General features: G+C 38.0%; 3 protein-coding genes across 8 annotated transcripts in view; 1 reads left to right on the forward strand and 2 right to left on the reverse strand.

Annotated features, from left to right (window-relative positions):
* The window catches only part of LOC106744069 (beta-galactosidase), a 109,348-nt gene that overhangs the window by 78,764 nt on the left and 10,683 nt on the right, over positions 1-19,901 (forward strand). The window lies entirely within an intron of this gene.
* LOC106744073 (protein yellow-like) lies at positions 875-6,432 on the reverse strand. The gene is made up of 6 exons (XM_014618497.1): positions 6,396-6,432; positions 4,560-4,829; positions 3,785-3,984; positions 2,886-3,093; positions 2,466-2,804; positions 875-1,360 (listed from the first exon to the last, which is right to left on the reverse strand). The coding sequence occupies exons 2-6, from the start codon at positions 4,825-4,827 to the stop codon at positions 1,083-1,085; spliced, it is 1,293 nt and encodes a 430-aa protein (XP_014473983.1). The 5' UTR covers positions 4,828-4,829; positions 6,396-6,432; the 3' UTR covers positions 875-1,082.
* On the reverse strand, positions 9,573-19,009 carry LOC106744070 (organic cation transporter protein-like). Of its 6 annotated transcripts, none has more exons than XM_014618493.1 (9): positions 18,771-19,009; positions 17,704-17,775; positions 14,713-15,035; positions 14,218-14,321; positions 13,586-14,114; positions 13,153-13,465; positions 11,113-11,294; positions 10,568-10,704; positions 9,573-10,484 (listed from the first exon to the last, which is right to left on the reverse strand). In XM_014618493.1, exons 2-9 carry the CDS (start codon positions 17,729-17,731, stop codon positions 10,430-10,432), a joined length of 1,671 nt encoding a protein of 556 aa, XP_014473979.1. In that variant the 5' UTR covers positions 17,732-17,775; positions 18,771-19,009; the 3' UTR covers positions 9,573-10,429. The 6 variants fall into 6 exon arrangements, with proteins under 6 accessions (XP_014473979.1, XP_014473980.1, XP_014473981.1 ...); XM_014618494.1 differs by having other exon boundaries at positions 18,685-19,009; XM_014618495.1 differs by lacking the exon at positions 18,771-19,009 and adding an exon at positions 18,593-18,664.

A 19,901-nucleotide genomic window follows, 5' to 3' on the forward strand; every position in this document is an offset into this window, starting at 1 on the left:
ACTCGCTCTCTCATCTCGTCTCTGATGACGAATCCACCTTCTTTGTTTTCTTCTCTTCGCCTCTTTATAGTCCGACGAGGACCGTATTAAAAGTGGCAATTCTTGCTCCGCGCTAAAAGATTGCGCGCGCCGTTAATGGCGAAATCCGGCAATTTAATTGAATGTCGGTATAGCGCGCCCCGCTACTGGCATACATTTTAATTCTGCAGAGCAGACGCGGCCTGAATAGGCCTTTTCGCACCTCCGCACCCGGGGACTTAACTTTAAAAACCGACGGCTAAATAATGTATATCACGGCGGCGAGAGCGGGCGGTAAAACAGTTATAAAAACACCGGCAACTACGTTAGGATCAATTATTTAAGATGTACAGCTCCGTAAAGAGAGAGTAGACCAGTCGTAAAGGGGGCGGAAGAAAGTAGTGCTCCTAGGATAGCGGGGCGGAGGAGAGAGAGAGAGAGAGGCGGAAGCTACCGCGGGAGTTATAAAGGTTGCAGTTAAAAGTTCCCTGAATTATCAAGGGATTGACTTAACCGGAGACACAGCTGACGGCTATTTTGAAATAGCGTCGAAATTTCAATTCCGCGCGATATCCGTCGCGTCGAAAATACACGCCGCTCCTAACCGCCGCGCGCCGGTTCCGTTCTAATTCACCCGGACAATCGATCTTCAAACGACCCGAGTTTATTATTTATCGCAAACCGGATCTCCGTCTGCGTTTCTTTCACGCTTTCGGCAAGACGAGAATGGTCAGCTCGTCCCGTCTTACCTTGAGGAGGAGGTGCGAGAAATTACGATTGTCATAAGAAACGTGCATTTACATGTGCATTTATATTTTCAAGCAATTACAAAAGATTAAATATAGAACTCTTGAGGAATAAAGAGATAACGTTGATATGCTTGAATTAATGCAATCATGGGTTGTATACAGTCTATGCCTCGCTCGCTGCGTTCTCTATAAGCGCGTAATAATATTCCCGGCATATTCTTAGAAAATTATGCGAATATTATTTTAATATTGAATAATATTCATATAATATTCTCGGAATATCACGCCCTTACAGGGTTGTTTCGCATCGTACTACTAATAGTCGGGAAATATCATATAGTCATCTTTCTCATCCGATTTCAATGACTTCGTTATCTTCATTGGCCACCTTGGTCCCATTGGGTTCTGTTTGCACAAGATCGCTAATTTGTTGAGATCGGCCATGGTAATGTAGTAATTCGTCTCGGACGGATTGAAGGTAGATTGCAGGAATCGCGGTATGTTATTCGAGAGAACGTATATCTTCCGAGATTTATTATCGATAGTTAGATCTTGAGGGAACACCAACGTCTTGTTGTCCTGCGCTACCAATTCTGAAAAAAAATCGTGCGTTAACGTGCGACGAAACAAAGGTGAACAAATCTTCATAATTACACTCACTTCATTTTAATCGCGACATTGTTGATTGTTGTCATGCGTGCGAAAAATCACAAAAATGCGAAAAATCACGAATGAAGCGTATAAAAGGGATCGCAAATGTTTTCAAAATACATTTCAACATTTAATTACACATATTTCTTCATTCTTCTTAAACTTGGGCGTATTATCACTTGAATATTTTGCTCGTTTGCCATTTGACATTTCATTTCCGCTGTACACATTTCGAATTATGCAAAGTTAAAAAATAGTGTTTTGCTAATGTCGCTCTTCATCGAAATAGATTTAATTATTTTCGAGGTTTACATGTCAAAGTAGTTATTCGATAACTCAATGATTCAAATTTAAAAATACATTCGTATTGTAAAAATCATCCTTTCGATTATATGAATTTACTTTCCGATAAGTCAGTATTTACATTAAATATTCACAGTTATATTCATTGTTGTTCCTTCTAGGAGAATTTTTTTGAATAAGTATATAAATTTCTAACAAAACACAGTTTTTTAAACGAAACTAATCTTTTGAATATATTTTATCATATTACTACGCTCCTCTTCTTCTTCGAACCATCATGTATTGTCGTCACATTTTTATAAAAATAGCTCTCCAAATAATAAGTCTTTCATAATTTTTACTCTAAAATCGATCGGACAACACTTTGACGAATGTAATCGTTAAGTTTTCAATTTGAAATATTGATTATTAACAAAGTTATTGCACAAAATGGGGGTGGGGGGAGGTTCACCTTTCCCTCTATTCAATATTATATGATATGATACAATATTTACTTTATAATATTTGGGCGAAAGCGCACTTTGGAGACATCTCTGATGAAAATCACGAACTACATCTTTGTAAAGTGACGTAGCGTGACGATTTACATTTTGCCGAACGGTGCACACGGGCTTTTAACAACTCATTGAACAGCCTCAGTACTTATTGAGTATTCTCGAAATATATATAATACTCTCGAAAAGGCAGTAAATGATTTCGCCGGGTGTAACGGCGCGCGTCAATATTTGACAGCGTAATACTTACTGAATGTTTCCGGAGTTAATTCGATTTTGGTATCCCAACATGCGATGCCGTTTCTGTTCACCTGAGTGAAATAGTCAATACACGTTTCCGGATCGATGATGGAGGACGGCCCCTGAGTGAGCGGCCCTTTGTTGCCGACGATGTGGAAATTGTGGAACTTGCTCGATTTGTTCAGCGTTTGATCCTGCAGAACGTCCGTGGACACCGAGAACTCTGTGCTGCCGGACATCGAGTGGAAGTAGAGCGTTCTGTAACCGTCAGCACGAATCTTCGGCGACAGCGACATCCCGAAGACACCGTCGGTCCATTGGAAGTTGTAACCATTGACGTTGTAGTCAGCTGTCGACAGAACGCGTGAGATTGAGAGGGGATATCAAAGACGCAAAATGGAGGCGCGGTAAATTGTTCCTGAGACATTACTGTCCACCGGATTGAAGTGGAAATAATTGTGATTAATCCGCCAAGAGTCATTCTTCTCCCAGCTATACACCACTATCCCGTACGCTGCGAAATCGCTCATGTACGCGTATGCTTTGCCGCACTGTCCAGGTAACACGTCAACCGCGAGGTCGGCAATGAACGTGTCCGGCTTCTTGTCCGTATCCTTCAGAGTGTATTTGCGGATAATCTGCAACAAGTGTGCGTAATGATCGGTGATCTTAAGGCAATTCGTGCGTTGAGTACGAACAGCGAATGTAGCGTAAATAACAATCAATCTGTGCTTCATTCTTTTCCTCCGTATACCTGTGATCTATGTAAATGTAGCAAAAAAATCTTTCTTTTGCATGTTTATAAATAACGTTTCGATTAATATGTTGTTAAAGTCTAGGAAGATTCCTGAGAAAATTAACGTACCAATAACGGCCTTAAAGCTTCCGTGCCTTGTCTTAATTAATGACATTAGAGGCGAGGAGAAGTATGTCCAAAATTCTTACGTCGAAGTAAAACAAAATATTTCTATCAAATGATAATTGATTGGGCACATTTACCAAATATTTCGAAAACTTTTGTCCCGCTCTAACAATTAACAAATAATAAAATTAATGTGAGACACGCTTTTTTAGTCTATCTTTTCTTGTGATTTGGTTACGTTAATTTTATGCGGCTGTTTACTAGGTCATTTTATGGATATAACCTTTTATTTATTCCGCTGAACATACGTTTTTTCGTTTCTGATGTCATCGGACAGGACTGTAGCGAGAGATCCCTTAACCAATATGGGAGTCGGCCGACGCGACGCGATAAGAAATTGACGATTAATGCCAGTTATTTGCGGTAGTAGTAAAGATAGTGGTAACGCGTAAAATCTGAGATAGCACCTTGTTTGTTTTCAAATCGAATACGATTAGTCTCATCGGCCGTACGACTGTTCCCTCGCCCATAATATCGTCCACTCCCGTATCGAGGCCCCACATGCGATCGCAGGAATCGATTCTGAGACGGAAGATGTTTACGATGCCATCGGGCGAGTGGATGTTGTTTGTCTCAAAGTCGGGGTACGGTTTCAAGATTGGACTAGCTGCGTATGCGTTAAATACAAACAGAAATTATATTCATGACACACGCAAGACGGAGGATATCCAATCACCTGGTTGACCTGATATCCGACCTAATTACTCGCCATCTTAGAAATTGGCCGTTAAAGTTATATGTCGCTAAATGCTACTTCCGTCACTTGTGAGAACGATCTAATTAAAATTTCATCATAAATCTAACACAATTAGAATTCCAAGTGTGTAATTTTCGAGCAAAAAAAATGTTATGTACTTAACGTGTATATCATTGCGATGATTTTTGATTTTATTTTGACGGTGAGTTTACTTTGTCATCAATTGGAGACATTAACCTAAACTGTAATTTCTTTTGTTTAACCACCAACTAACTTGTATATTTTTCTAATCATTAGAAGAAGCTAGCATTACTGGCTAGCAGCCAGATGTCAGACAAATTTACTACTCCTTGGTTAGACACCCGCTAGGTTCAATTTCCACCGGAGTATCTGATATCCACTTTCTGATGCGTCGAAGTCTCGTCAAAATCGAAAATTCACCTGGTAGACGGAGACTCTCGTTGTGAAATTGTATATTCACTTACACGATTTGTCGTGCATCGAGAAGCTGTTTACGTTGGCCAAAACGCCTTTCTTCCACCGCGTCACGGTGACGAACATTTTGTCGCGCCAAATAGCCAGACCCAGCGGTATATTATTCTGCGGAACGTAATCGCCGGAAGCTATGAGCTTGTTTCGGATGGTGTCATTTGGGAGTTCGTATTCGACCTGCTTCCACGAGTAAACGGTATTGAAGGTGTCGAAGGTGTGGCCAGCCGCCACGGACAGAGTGGCTAGCAGTATATAGAACATATCTGTGAGAAAAAATCGATATTTTTTATTCAAAACGACAGTTTTGTATACCGGGATTATGACTGAAATTTATCGTGTGGATTGTAATCTTTGATAACGTGTACAATGAAGTATTTTGCTAAAATTCTGTCATAATCCCGGTATGGTCCAACATTACAAAATTTGTGTCGTAAATTTACTGCAATATCTTCCCCATGAAATACTACTTTAACTGCTTTTTTATATTTACTTAAATATTGAAAAATATTGACTGAACTCGAAAGAATGATCACTATTATTATCATAAAAATATACAAACGACTTTTACACAATTTCCGAAAAACATGCGGAGATATCTCGCTTACATTTTTAAAACTCATTTTTTTAATCTTTCGAAGAGAGAGAGAGAGAGAGAGAGAAAGAGAGAGAGAGAGAGAGAGAGAGAGAAGGAGAGGGATAGATGGATAAAGAACGAGAGAGAAGAAATGTTTCTTGCTGCACGTTTGAACACACAAATTGCCAAGTTTTTGGAACAATTCATGCGGGATATTATGTTCATAAAGTTAATTATATTTCTTCTAATATTTTATATCGTGTAGTTACCGAATGACGTCGAGGGATTTGCACTTTAGATAAAAATAACAGCACGACTGAAGGCCACACGAAGTCTATTTTATACGCCCGACGTATGACGTAATCAGAATTATGCAATCACGGAACGTTCATGTTAATTATAGGGACAATATTTACAATGGCAATATTCATATCAAAGGACACAAGCTAAAGTTTTCAATTGCTATAAATGAAACAAATGCGCAATAATTATATCTACATGACACAGTTTTTTAATCTTTTACACAATAAGTGCCAATAGAGTGTTAATAATAACTAATCTCATTATTATTATATATTTGAGTGCAATAGCAAGTTAGAACCGCGACGCGCATATTTGATAACAACGCGTAACAAGTACGTGCACAGTAAGAAACATTTTATACTTGCGTTGGGATCGGTCTTTTTTAAAATTTTTATATTCAATTCTTACATACTTGTATGTTAATTTAACATATTTCTTATCACAATATTCTGTGTTGAAATAATGTCTGTTAAAATAACACTTTTTATATTTTAGTTTAACGATTAACATATTAAAGGTATTTAATTTTGTATTAATTTTAATTAATTATTTTTCAACATCTCCACCTTGTGATTAAATCAATACAAAAATTTATGTGGACCGTTTGGGATCCGTGAGATGTGTAACACAAAATTTTTTACTACGTGCAAATTCACGAACGAAGAAAGAACGAACTGGAAGGAGAACAAGTGGTCTGGCAAGAGAGAGCGCGAAGGTGCGTCTACTTTAGGGAAACAATTGTATTGTCTTGTGTGTGCTTAATAATAATTAACAACTTAGAGAGCAAGTGCAAGGCTCCGTCTTCCTCCTTGTTTACCACAATTCCCGACGAATATTAATGCGGAGAAAGTCTGGAGGTTCGGGCTATTAAATTCAAGGATAAACTGCCATTACTCCAAATTTATATAAGAAGATCACCTTAATTCAAGATCGGTTCACGAAAGATACTCACCGTTTGAATCGGTAGACCTGGTCTGCTCCGAGACGGCACAATACGGAATGATGCTATAATATACCGTGTCGAAGGCTTTTATACGCGATACACTCTTCCCCGGAGTTTGTGTTGGTGAGTCTGTGATAAAAAGGCATGAAAATCCGGTATCGGTTGAAGCAAACTCGTATAAAACGCCAGAAAGAATTCGTACGTGTCACCTACGTGCTTAAACAAGATATTTCATGATAATAATTTTTATATATGTTTTAGAAATTTGAAATTGTGTGAACATTCAAACATCAAAACGGGAGCAATGTAAAGACGTGGTAAGCCACAAACGATAATGGAATTTTTTGGAAGATATCGAGAAAAATTTCGTCAAGTAATATTTTGTATTGGACACATTTTGTGTTACGACAAACAGCGCAGCTTCGTTAGGATTATGAAGTTTGAGATAGTACCGAGCAGTTTGCGGAAGTGCTTTCAATATGGCCCGCCATGCGTGACAGTCATACACACCTCTATTTGACTATAATAATCGTGTTTAATCACAATAGCACAGTAATGCGTACCGCGTTTATTAATACATGTTTGCGAAAACTATCGCCGCTCGTTTTCTTCGTCTCAATTATTTACTGCGAAAATTCTGTAATGATGTGACGTATCTTAAAAGTCACTTAAATTACACATGTTGTTAAGCATCGAGTGACTCTCTGAGTGCGTACTCATGTTTCCGCGAAAACTTAGTTGTACAAGGAAACTCACAATAGTATTACCCTCCTACACTTAAACAATCTTTCAATATATTCCGAAATCTAAACCAAAATAAGGGAATTTTTATAGCTTGAATATGTACCCATTGGACGGAGGGTTAAGAAAGTTCTAGAGAACTGAATGCCATGTTTCCACATCATGGCGGCCTTCCATCTATTTATCAAAATTCCTTTTCGATACATTTAATTTACTAATCAAATAACAAGTGTTAACTTGAAATGGAGCTGAGGTATATAAATATATATGTATAGTATTATAAACTCGAAAATATCAGAGGAAAAGATTTTTAATTAAGAACTGAACGATTACATTCGTGAAAGTGTTGTTTAATTGATTCTAGACCCAAAGTTGTGAAATATATATTATTTAGAATGTTGTTTATAAAAATGTTGCGACATTGCGTGGGTTGAGAAGAACAGGGTTGGTGGCGGCCAATCTATAACTACTATAATAGATTTAAAAAATTGATCGTATTTAATTAAATAACGCAGTGTTCTGTTACTTAAAATTATATATCTGTAGAAAATAAACTCTTAGAAGGAATAACTATAAATTTTTGATGTTACCGACTTACTTATCAACAGAAGAGTCTCTGTTAGAACAATAGTGCGAACAAAAGTGCAGTAGCGACCTCCATTAAAGTAGGTTTATATAGTGTAGTATATACAGCTCTTATCAAGTAATTACTTGAGAAGCAAGACGTTATCAACAACATTTCGAACAGAAATGCTACGCTATTATTTAAAGCTTCTAGGTCTTACCACTAGTATTATTCACATATGTCAATAATTTTTGCATTATACGTTCAAATAAAAAGATACACTCACAAAATGACATTTGTGATCGATTCGGTACATTTGTAAAATTTTGCGTCTACTTTTTTTTTATTCGAACAAGCAATAAATAATTGTAAGATTAATATCTTAAGATTAATATCTTACAATTATTTATTGCTTGTTCGAATAAAACAATTGTAAGATTAATATCTTAAGAAATTGTAAAATTAATATCTTACAATTATTTATTGCTTGTTCGAATAAAAGAAAAGTGGACGGACAATTTTACAAATATACTAATTCCACAAATGTCATTTTGTGAGTGTATCTTTTTAGTTGAACGTATAAGAATTCTTGACGCGTGTTTTCTTGCTTTTGACGTTATCAAACAAGGGAAATTGCAGCGATTACTCAGAAACTTTAGCTATGCGTGACTCGAAATATATACAGAATGTTAAATTAACATACGGAGCAATTTGACGCTGCAAAGACACGTGTAAAAGAGTGAAAGTGCGCAGCGCGAATACGGGCCAGTTGCGCGCCTTTTCATACGAAGATGATTTGAAGAGTAACTTGATTCTCGGATACTCATAGAGATTATGAGCAACAACTATTTCATGTGATCATATAGGATTTCACCCCCTAACTTGAACGTGAAGACTTATAAAAAGATATATAAACGTCCTTTACCTTAGTTGAAATTTCAACAACGCATTGTAAGTTCATCGAAATAGAAAGGGGATACTATTGTGGATTTTCCTGTTAAAATTGAAGGAAGAAAATCGAAGATGCATGTTATGCCCATCACTGTCACTGTATCACAGCAACAATCTTCTATTATCTAATTCTTTTTTTTTTCTTGGAAATCATGAGTCATTCCTTTTTTTAATCGCGATAATACAAACTCGTACTAAGCCTTTACATAAGACTACAACTTTTGTGTGTGTGTATGTGTGTGTGCGTTGGTAATGTTAATTACTTCATCGTTGATAATTCTACGATTGTCTACATTACCTAAAGACTATCTTTAGTTCCCGGATTAGAAATGATCACAGACGCGATTTGTGCAACGTGACAATTCTAAATTATTTATTAACGGTTCTCTCACATACGGACTCAATGGCGGAGTCACCAGGCTGCTTAGCAATGCGGTATCGGACGAGCAATTGTAGAACAAACGTAAACATTTCTGAGAACCATATATCTACGACTTTTTCTGAGATTTTTCTTTTTTTCGAAAAAATGAGAAAGACAAACTTCCTTATAATATTCGCTATTCGTGAAAACTCTCTGTTAGGATAACAGTGCGAAAAAAAGTGCAGCAGCGACCTCAATATAAGTAGGTTTATATATATTAGTATATATAGCTCTTATCGAGAAATTGCTTGACTGAAAGCAATATATCTCGATAACGTTTCAATCACGTGATATTCAACGACAAGCAACCGAAATACGATATTTAATCGTGCTGACGCGATCACGAACTCAGCAAATTGGTAATGTTTGCGAATAAGATTACGTATAAAAGTTGTTTCGTTGTATCATGTCGAGTGTGTTATGTCTATGAAGTAAAAGGAAAAACGTTTTTCTTACCAAAAGGATATTTTATTTATACACACATATTCAGAATAAAACCTTACAAAATAGTATTTTCGTTACTTGGCAGTATTAAAAATAGCATTCCTAAAGGCGCTTCGATTTCTTGATTAATACTTCCTAGGCGTGTGATCTTCAAAAATACTGTCGCGCAATCTTACGGATTACTTAAGGATGTATTGTCCACTCACCCATATTTTTCCGTGGCACATCAAGGAGGTCACTCATAAATTGATCATTTAGATATTAATGTAATTTGCTTCATTAAGTGAAATTGCGTTAATTTCACTATCTAAATGATAAATGTTAATTTAAAACGAAATTGAAGTAGGCATATGTACGCAATATTACAAATATGAAAATGTTATTATTTTTATTTCTCTTATTAATGCTATTTTCATGCATCATCCGATCAATATTGGATCAATCTTTTTCTAATTGCATGAGCGTTAAATTAGATAATACATTTCAATGTACACGCAGTGTAAGTTTTGTCGAATTTTTATCAAACTCACTTCACCCCGCAATCTCCTATAACTTTCGGACTCTGAATTACCGTCAAACTTTTGGTATCACTTTTAAATGCAACGTAGATCCACTTATAATTTTTTTCTTACAATTTGTTCATTATTTCGAGTTACGGGCAATACATCTTTGAAAATATTATCTCTCTAAGTGTCATCTCTTTAAATCATGGTATTGGTATGAGGGAGGCGAGACGAACATGAAAAGGTGGTGGTATTAGTCGCGCGCGCTACCTTATTGAATTACAAAAGTGAGATATAATAAATAAAACCGTTTAACGCACGATCGCGAGATCAAACGCGCACTCGCTGGCACCTCGATGATAACATTCGCATCGCTCCGCACAATTCGTAACTGCCCGGAGGAAATCCTCGCTCTTCCTCAGAATGCCGCTTCCGCCTCGGCGTCCGCGTATTTCCCTTTTGCTTTGCACTTCCTGAGATTCAGATCGATACGTTTCATAATTATCCGAGTATTATATTCGTAATACTTACAAGAGATACGCGGATTTTCACTCACTTTCCAAATTCCTCTCCGTCCTGGAGCGTCTCCGGTAGCACGCATCCGGCAGTTTCGGGCAATAGCAAACACAAAGCGGCCCCGATGAACGGCAAGACGCAGAACACGGTCGGTGGTAGCCACCCCTCAATGTCGCTCTGAAAAATCACATTTCAAGTTAACCAGTCTGCGCTGAGAAAAAGATTTCTTCAAATTTAATCAATTTTATCGCATCCAAACAAATTTCATCATTCGCACGCTCCGAAGAAAGTAATGCTTCGATTAATAAGTACGATTGTTGGATTTTTCAACGAATATGTATCTTTATCTTAATCTATTTGAAACGAAAGACAATTATTTGCTTCATTTTACATATTTATTGTGACCAAGGTAATATTTTATTTGGTTAAAAGATATTACTTCAAATAATAGCGTTCCTTCTGTTAATAATGTAACAAACGCTCGTGCGACATCACACGATTTCACTTTTGTACGTCAGAACAACGTTACACAATCGCTCGATTTGTAATTTGTGAGTGACGATTGGCCAACGTGAGGCAACTCACCAGAGACACGACGAAGGGTGCCACGATGGAACCCAGTCTGGCGCACATGCTGCTCGTGCCGACCCCGATGTTCCTCACGACGGTGGGGAACAGTTCTCCGGAGAAAAGGTAGACCGTCGTGAACGATACCGACATACCGACGATGCCGAAACACGCCAGCATCAATCTTACCCACGCGATATCTATGATCAAAAAAAAAAAGAACAGACAAACGTATATCAAGCATATGCCGATTTGAAAGATTGCCTCCCGCTGATTACACTAGTCAAAAAGGCAAAACCTATATTCTTGATCTAAACCGTCGATATTGGTTAATTTTAGGTAGTGTTGCTGGTTGTAGATATAAAAATATAAGAATATAAATTTTAGAATCAAAACTTAGCTCGCCAATTTCTGCAATACAGTTAACAACCAAAGGAAATTGTTTCCAAATCACCGTATAGAAGTTATTTTCGGACGTATTTGACAGTTCTGTTTGAAAAGTTCGTAAACGAGACATATGCTTGAATTTTCTATAGGAAAATAGAGATCTTTCGAATTCTAACCTTCAGTTATAACTGTATATTTATGTTGATAACGTTAAAAGCCGCTTAATAATATAATATTTGAAAAGATTCTGAAAAGAATTGTAATTTATCTGACACTATGAAAAAAAATTAAAATAAAAATATGTTCTGTTGTTTTATTTTTATCACTTGTCAAATCATTAATTTACAGTCAATTAACACGTAACCTGTATTTCCTGAACCGGAGCTAAATAATTCTTTCCGTGTCATTTTTTATCTCAACACGTAAACATAGTCTGCGACGTTCAATTAAACGCAGGTGTATTTTTCCTATAATGTTGTAAAAGAATTTGTATTATTTTTCAAAAAAATATTAAACAATTAAATATTTTTAAAGTAAATATGTGATCTCGGAATAAATGCCTGAACCTTCCATCAAATAACATGTACTATTTATAGAAACATATTAGTTTAATAAACAACGTTATAAGAAATATATCACTGCGTTTAATCAAGTGTCGCGAACTGTAAATAGAAGAAATAATAATTTAAGTGGAATACAAATGATGATGCCAAACATTTTGACCAGTATCTAGACGGTGAAAAATAATTTGCTGGTATAAGAAATTTTGTGCCGTTACAACAAAATCTGTTAGTTGCTATACAAACGACAAAACGATTTATTATTAATCGCGAATTTGCTGAATTATTTTGCTGCAAATTATTTTGCCGTAAGAATAAACAAGTAAATGCGGAAAAACACTATTTTGTTCTAACAGAAAATGATTCGTTAAAAGTCGTTATTTGTCTCACGTAAAATACTCATATCTGAATTTAGAGTTGGATCTGAATCTCTCAGTGAAATTTCACGATACGCGTGGCATTGCATGTATAATTGCGATTCAACTAGAAAATTCAAATCTATCTGTAAATTCGAATCTGAGTATCTCACTTGAGACTAGTCTCAAGCGACTATTATTAATACGGATTTAAATCGCGACGCGACACATGGCGTGAAACTTTAACTCACCGTCGTATTTCGATCTACAGCTCGAGTCGAAATTCTGATGCTGTTTTATTTTGACGCTCTTAAAGGATAATGTGCGTCTCTTTTTAAACGGACTAATTAAAATCTATTTTGACACTTATTTCTCTCTTGAATCTTTAATTCCATATATTTAATTTCAATGCTACCTTGAAACAATCTATTTTGACGGAAATTTAAGATATCATATCGAGATTAAAGTAAGAGTAAATTATATTATTAGGATTGAAATGTTGATAATTTCGGATAATTCGGTGATGCTAAATAAATTTTATCGCAACGATATTTTGCTACACAACAGCAAAATAATTTTTTCCGTGTATTATAAATCTTCTTGCTGTCCCTTAATGATAACTAACAATTTACCGCCGGCAAAATATTTTTCTCCGTATGTGTAAACGCGGCTGAAAACCGTGAATTCTTGGTCCACGAAATGTTATGGATATATAAACTTGGCTGAAATAACAACTGTTTGCAACGGTCGCTCACCGTTCGACGCGATGATCAAGAACAGACAGGCCGCGCCGGCGATGGAATTGCTGCAGATCAGAGTGGCCCGCCGACCTAATTTGTTCATCGCCCACCATGCGACGAAGTTTCCAGGAACCTGTATGGCACCGGATACTGCGAAATTAATGAAAATATCGCCGCCTACCTGGCCGATGTACTGTGACATGCCGAACAAACCCATTCCGCAAACGATCCAATTGAAGAAGATCGATAGGGACTTTATTCGCATGTTTGGCGTGCGAAACAGATCCAGGAACGAGGCCTCGTGGTCCAGCGCGGATCTCTTGAAATTCTGAAACATTTTTCCGCGGGAGAGAAAATTGAATGTCGCCTGTTAGCTTTAGTCTCAATTGATGGCTGAAATAATGGATGAATTTAGCGGAGAGAACAAAATAGTTCTTCTTCCACACACCTGCTGCAAACAGTGCTTCCTGATCACCTCGGGAATGTCCACGTTCTCCACCTTGTTGATATTGGCCGCCTTCTGCAGGATCTCGCACGCCGCCCTCTGCCTGCCCATAGCTAACAACCACCTAGGTGACTCGGGCACTAACCACCAGTAACTCAGAAGAATGACAGACGGAAGAGTGATGGCGAGCTGCAGATGCTGCCAATATCGAAACCAGAACGCGAGTCCCGCCAACGACATGTGGCCTAAGCTAAAGGGAATTTGGTAGAGAACGGTGATGGCGGCTCGCCACTTTGTGCCTACTATTTCCATACCTGAGAAAAAGTACGTACCAATCGACGATTCTCGTTGATTTATCACGATTCGTCCATACTTACAAATAACGTAACTAGTGACCATCGTGCCTCCCGTGGCCATGGCACTCAACAGTTTCATCAGCAGCAACGCTTGAAACCAAGGAACTATGGCACACCCGATACCTGACACCAGTTGAAGAACCACGGACACCATGAGCGGTATTTTCCTGCCGTACCTGCAAGTTACGCGTGCAAATCTTACCCTACTTCTTCTTCCTCCTCCTTTCCGTTACTTTGTATTGATTGTATATGCCTTTAAATGACGTGATGCACACTTGCCTATCCGCTAAACTGCCGAAGATTATGTTACCGAGCAGCACGCCGAACATGAGAATAGACTGCTGTATGTTCGCATAGTGCGTTCGATCACAGACCAAATTCCACTGTAACGAAAATTATTTCCGTCGTTCTTAATAATAGCGTACGATTGTTTTTTTTATCTACGAAATAACGTTCGATGCTCGCGACATGAACGAGTGAATTTTATCCACTGTAAACAATTTTGCATCAAAATACATCCGGAGGGAAATAGTTTGCTGGTGGAGAAAATTTGTCAGTTATTATCGCCGGATTACTTTGCTATAAAAACCAATTAGCAAGGAAAACATTATATTGTTCTTAAGTAAATTAACGCGTCCCAAGAAGAAATTTGTTCTGCAGAATTTTTCTTCATCTTGACCAACGAAATCGTTCGGCTAACTAACTAAATTTGACTCTTATAAGTTTTTATTTGACGTTGAATTTTCCTTCCTTTTCGAAGGATTCCACTCTCACCTCTGATATAATGGTCTCGGGAAATACGCTTCGGTCGTACTCCCATTCCGTACACCCGACCGATGTGCCGTTAACATTGACCGTGCACTGGTCCTGGGCGTCCGTGGTGGCGGGCTTGGTGCAATTATAATCCTGATGCGGTGCCATGAAGACGATCGCCAATTGGTGCCAGGCTACCGGAAATTTGACCAGGGAAATCGCCAGGCAGACGGTGACTTGCCATCTGCCGAGATTACCGATTGCGGTTTGCACGGCGTCGACGCTCGCGTCACCGTCGATATGCTCGTCCTTACCATTGGAAACTCGTTTAACGTTCACGCTCGCTGTAATTTCAACAGACATTTTGCGTTTTCGCTCGGATGTATATGATACACTAAGAAACAAATTTCGCGTTGCTCCGATGAATCGTAATGTTTCGTTTAATAAGTACGATTGTTAGATTTTTCGAATCAAAAATTTCTTTGAAACGGAAGATCGTTTTCTTATAAAGAAGTTATTTCGTTTTACATATTTATTGTTACCAGATAATATTTTATTCCATTAAAAGATATTGTTTCAAATAATAGCGTTCTTTCTGTTAGAGTTTTCTTGAATGAGACAATAATATTTTTACTCAAACGAATAATATTTCGTATATGTTGTTTCTATGAAACAAAGTTTAGGCAAATAAATAGAAATAGTAAAGAAACCTTTTTCTCTGTGCACGCAATAAATTCATATTCGATCCTATTCGAGGCCCTTAACTTATCTCTCTCTCTCGTTTTCCATCGATTCAATCATCGAGTCAGTCCACCGATACTGCCCCCGGTATTGATCGATACTGGTGAAAGTATCGGTAAAAACAGACCTTCAGAAGTTCGCTTAAGGTAGTTGCTCCGTAAATTAATTTTCTGATGAATCTTTACAAATTTTAACAGCAATTAAAAGGATACTTCCATAAAATAAAGTAATATTCTTGTGACCGATCGAACGTATTTGTTAAATATTGCGAAAACTTGCCTCTTGTTCTAACGATCGACAAGTGACCGCGAAATTAACGTGCAACCTTCTTTTTTAGCATGTCAGAAGGTAGATACAGATTACCAGAATTTCTGAGAAAATGAACAGATTTTTATACTTCATTTGAATCGTTGACTTATCGAATAACTTTTTCGAGATAAAATTCTCGAAAAAAGGGCCGTGTTAAATTTAAATTTAGTTATGTTAAATTTATTTTAATGGGAAACTAAATCAGTATAATGCCATGCTATGTTTTAATCTTACGTAACACAAGATGTGAACAGTAAAATAAAATGTTAAAAAAACGAAGAAAATACTCAAGCGTTAAGTGTGTATATTTTTGTATGATAAGACGTTTAAAAGAAGAATAGGAGGAAGTGTAACTAAATGCTAAAATGTAGCTTGAGAAACGTCTTGAAATGTTCAAAAGTAAAAATACGTTCTAACAAATGCCGGCTTTTGTGTAGCGGCATATTTAGCGTCATTGCATAACAGCCGGTCAACAACAACCGGCTAAACAAATGATTCCATAAGTAATCATTAGAATTCATTACCTAATAGCACAGATATTAATAGAAGAGGGGCTATAATAAAGGCGGTGATATATCTTCTCCTCTATAGAAAGTATACAATACAATTTCTAATAACAGTTGAGGTATATGACAGCTAACTTGTAAAGATTTGGTAAATATTGCTATATTTCCTTTCGTGCCTCTTGGTTAGGCACCTTCTCAGAATAAAATGGTTAAATAATATTGAAGACCTGTAACACCGGTCAACACAAAAATTATATCCCGGATCTAAATCATCAATTCTAATTAATTTTGCGGTATTATTAAATCTAGTAAATATTATTTAAATGTAGCACTTTTTTTCGGTGTGCTACATTCAGGTAATATTTACATAATAAAATAAACTAATACTCTTCATTAAAAGCATTTACTTGAACGTAGCAATTTCTTTTTTCAGTGCATGCATTAATGGGCGTCTATCTATATATGTGATATTGACAAATTATGCGGGCAAAATATTATACGTCACGAAATCATGTTTGTAAACATTTGGCATAGATTTGTTCTTCGTGTCAGCTATTATCTTTCCAACGGTATTGTCACGGGCTAACCGAGCCTTAAATCGGGAAAATTACCGCTCGGCTTAAGCAGATCTCATCGCGAAGAGATTGTCAAAGCAACGTTTGTCTTATGAATATTAATGAGTCATTAGTAACAAGCGGGGATTATGCGTCGTTTTACTGCACTTACGAACCGTCGTAATCGGCCGTCGATGATTGAATTTTTTCGACTTTCTTTCTGCTATGGAACGAGAAAAACGGCGATTTTCCTCACGCTCTCTCCACTTTTCCCCCTTACGTTATCATTTTCCGTGATAACTCATTGCGCGCTCGCTCGTATGTAAATTAACGCGCCTATTTTCGAGCGAGATTAACCTTCGCTCCTGCGCCGGCCCGCGAGAGGAGATATTTTTCAGCGACGAGATCAAGTGCCTCGATATATTCTCGCGGATGACAATTCGACGACGCTCTCTCGCGCGCGCCGGCATGAGCATGCACTCGCTTGTACTTACCGCAAATGACGATCAAACCAGTTCGTAGGAGAAAAAATGCTAGACAGAGAGTGCGTGAGAACCATAAAATGCGCGCGCTAACCTCGAGACATCGAGAAGACAACCTTCGGTCTCGGACGCTCCAATTTACATCGGCATTCTTCTGCCGATGCCTCGGAAAGGTCAGTCTTCTTGCCTTTCATGCGCCATCCATGGCGCCTCTTTCGTACGAATACACCGGTAATTTATTCCAACATTGTTGTCGCACCACGTGCGCCGCGGAAAAAATCAAGGATTTTTCACCGATCTGACTTGTCACCGAGCGCGGAAACTCTGCGACCGCGCGAGTAGCCTGTCTTAATTATCGTCGCGATTTGCAATCGTTGCATTCCACGAAGCAACGTGGTCGTCTGTGTCGTGATGACGTACCATATTCGTCGATTTTCGTATTCTTCATATCACTGCTTGCTTCCACTGTTTTCTCTCTCGCTATCCGAATATCTGGAACACGAACGGCAAAAGATGTAACTGACGTGATAGCGGAGAATAATATGTCGGTCGCGCAACACCATTCAAAGCGAACAATCAAGTTTCCAAAACGCCTTTTTACAAACATATTCCCCATTTATCTCCGCTAACGGTGTTACAATTTGACTAATATAATTCTTACTATCTTTTACGGCCAAATCACGTGAGTTTATGCCGCTGAGCTCGCCTTTATCTGTAAACTTGCTCACGAAAACATTTTGCTTCTATTAAAAAAAAGAAAAAAAAAAGAAATAGTTCCTTATGTCATTCTCGGAATGACTCATACACGGAAAAAAATTCTAAAATCAAGTATATATGATTACTTGTTTTTCAACCTCTTAAATCAAATTAATATTTTTGTCATCTTAATATACTTTTATGGCTTGTAGTGTAAATTTTTATACGCACGTAATACCTTAATAATATAAATAGAGAAATCTAAGCAAATATTTACTACATGATACTTCTTTATTAAAGAAACTTAACGGTTTTTTAATCTCGATTTTGCTGTTCGGCAAATATTTTCCAAGATTAAAATTCTGATATTAACATATATATCCTCATTAATTTAATACCCGTTGAAATTGTTTCAATTTTCTATTTGTGCTAAGGAAATGCCACATTATATACAGTCAATTATACTTCCACTTCTGGTAAATATACGCCAAGTATTATCGGAGTAACAGTTTCGAGCTTGAATCAAGCGAATGAACTTTTTTTCTTTCAGTGCAGCACTTTACGGCGACATACGATCATTGGAAGCTTATCCAACGAATCCTCGAAACTTAACTGTTCGTTCGCGAAATATTTCTCCTTCTTCTCTCAAGTATGGACACGGTCTTCTGAAATTATTATCTCGCGGCGTTCTACCCGCGCACTCACGTTTTTATCCGCGCGTTTCCAGCAATCGGTCGAGGGTTAAATAGCGCGTATCGATTAATGAGAATATCTATCGAGTTCGCGCTTACGGGAATGAAACTCGGATATCCGACTGGCTGTAGAAGTGTCGTGAAACTCTCCTTCCCTCTTTGTTTCTCCCTCTCTCTTTCTCTCTCTCTCTCTTTATCTTTCCTGTTTTTTTTTCAGCGTCACATACGCGTCAGGAATGACGATCTGGAAAATGTTCGCACTTGTTCGCGCTCGGCTCGCGTTTAGCTCGTGCCAGAAACTGACGGTGACGAGTAAAGAGTCTTTCGAATAGTGTTTCTCCGAGCTGGTGCAGCCGCACACAAGAGGAGGGATGCCAACGAGCATCACGCCAACGAGACGCGCCTCTACGTAGGTCCGCAGAAAAACGTTTACCTGGGAAGGGGGCCCCTGTTGCAGCCTGCAACCTGCAATTCAATGGCCGAGATGGTGTTTTCCAGGAATGAGTCGACCGTGAAGATCGCCGTGAGTGATGCGAGTCGAACATTTTCCCGATGAAATCATTGATGATGAAAAAGAGAAACAAATATTCCAATGAAAATGCAGCTCATCCGGACGGTTGAAGAAAAACGTACCTTTGAATGGTTTACTTGATATCACGCGAAATAGCAAATTGTCGCTCATTTATGACGATTTTAGAAGTAAAGAGAGAGAGAGAGACAACGGAGGGCGAAGCCGGGGGATTGAAAAATTAGGGAAAGGATTCTCACGGACAGAGAAACTTGCCGAAAGATCACTTACTTCATCCCGCCCGATATTCGATTTTTCTTCCATCCTGCGGGAGGGGAGGCACGCTTCTTGACATACACACATCAACCATTGCACATGTAAATGTCCCGCTGCAGCGCAGCAGCTTTCTCCATTAATCCCAATTAACCCTCGGTCCTTTAAAACTCTATGTGCTTGCGCGAACGTCGAACACGGCCGTCGAAAAACGACATATAATTCACAAGTATTTCCACGTGTGTATCTTTAAGTGGCTTAATTGCCGTAAATTTGTTGGCTCGGCATATTAATTGGAGAAATGAAACTTAAACCGAGTATTCTCACTTCTTCTCACATCTTGAGAGCGATTCGAGCTATTCCGCGGATTTTATTACGCGAACAAATGATATCAGACGTCGATTACGCTCTGTCTACGTATGCGAGTAAGCAAATTATTTGATCTTTAG

Source organism: Dinoponera quadriceps, unplaced genomic scaffold, assembly GCF_001313825.1.
Source record: "Dinoponera quadriceps isolate SergipeBrazil2010 unplaced genomic scaffold, ASM131382v1 scaffold1325, whole genome shotgun sequence".
Taxonomy (NCBI): Eukaryota; Metazoa; Arthropoda; class Insecta; order Hymenoptera; family Formicidae; genus Dinoponera; species Dinoponera quadriceps.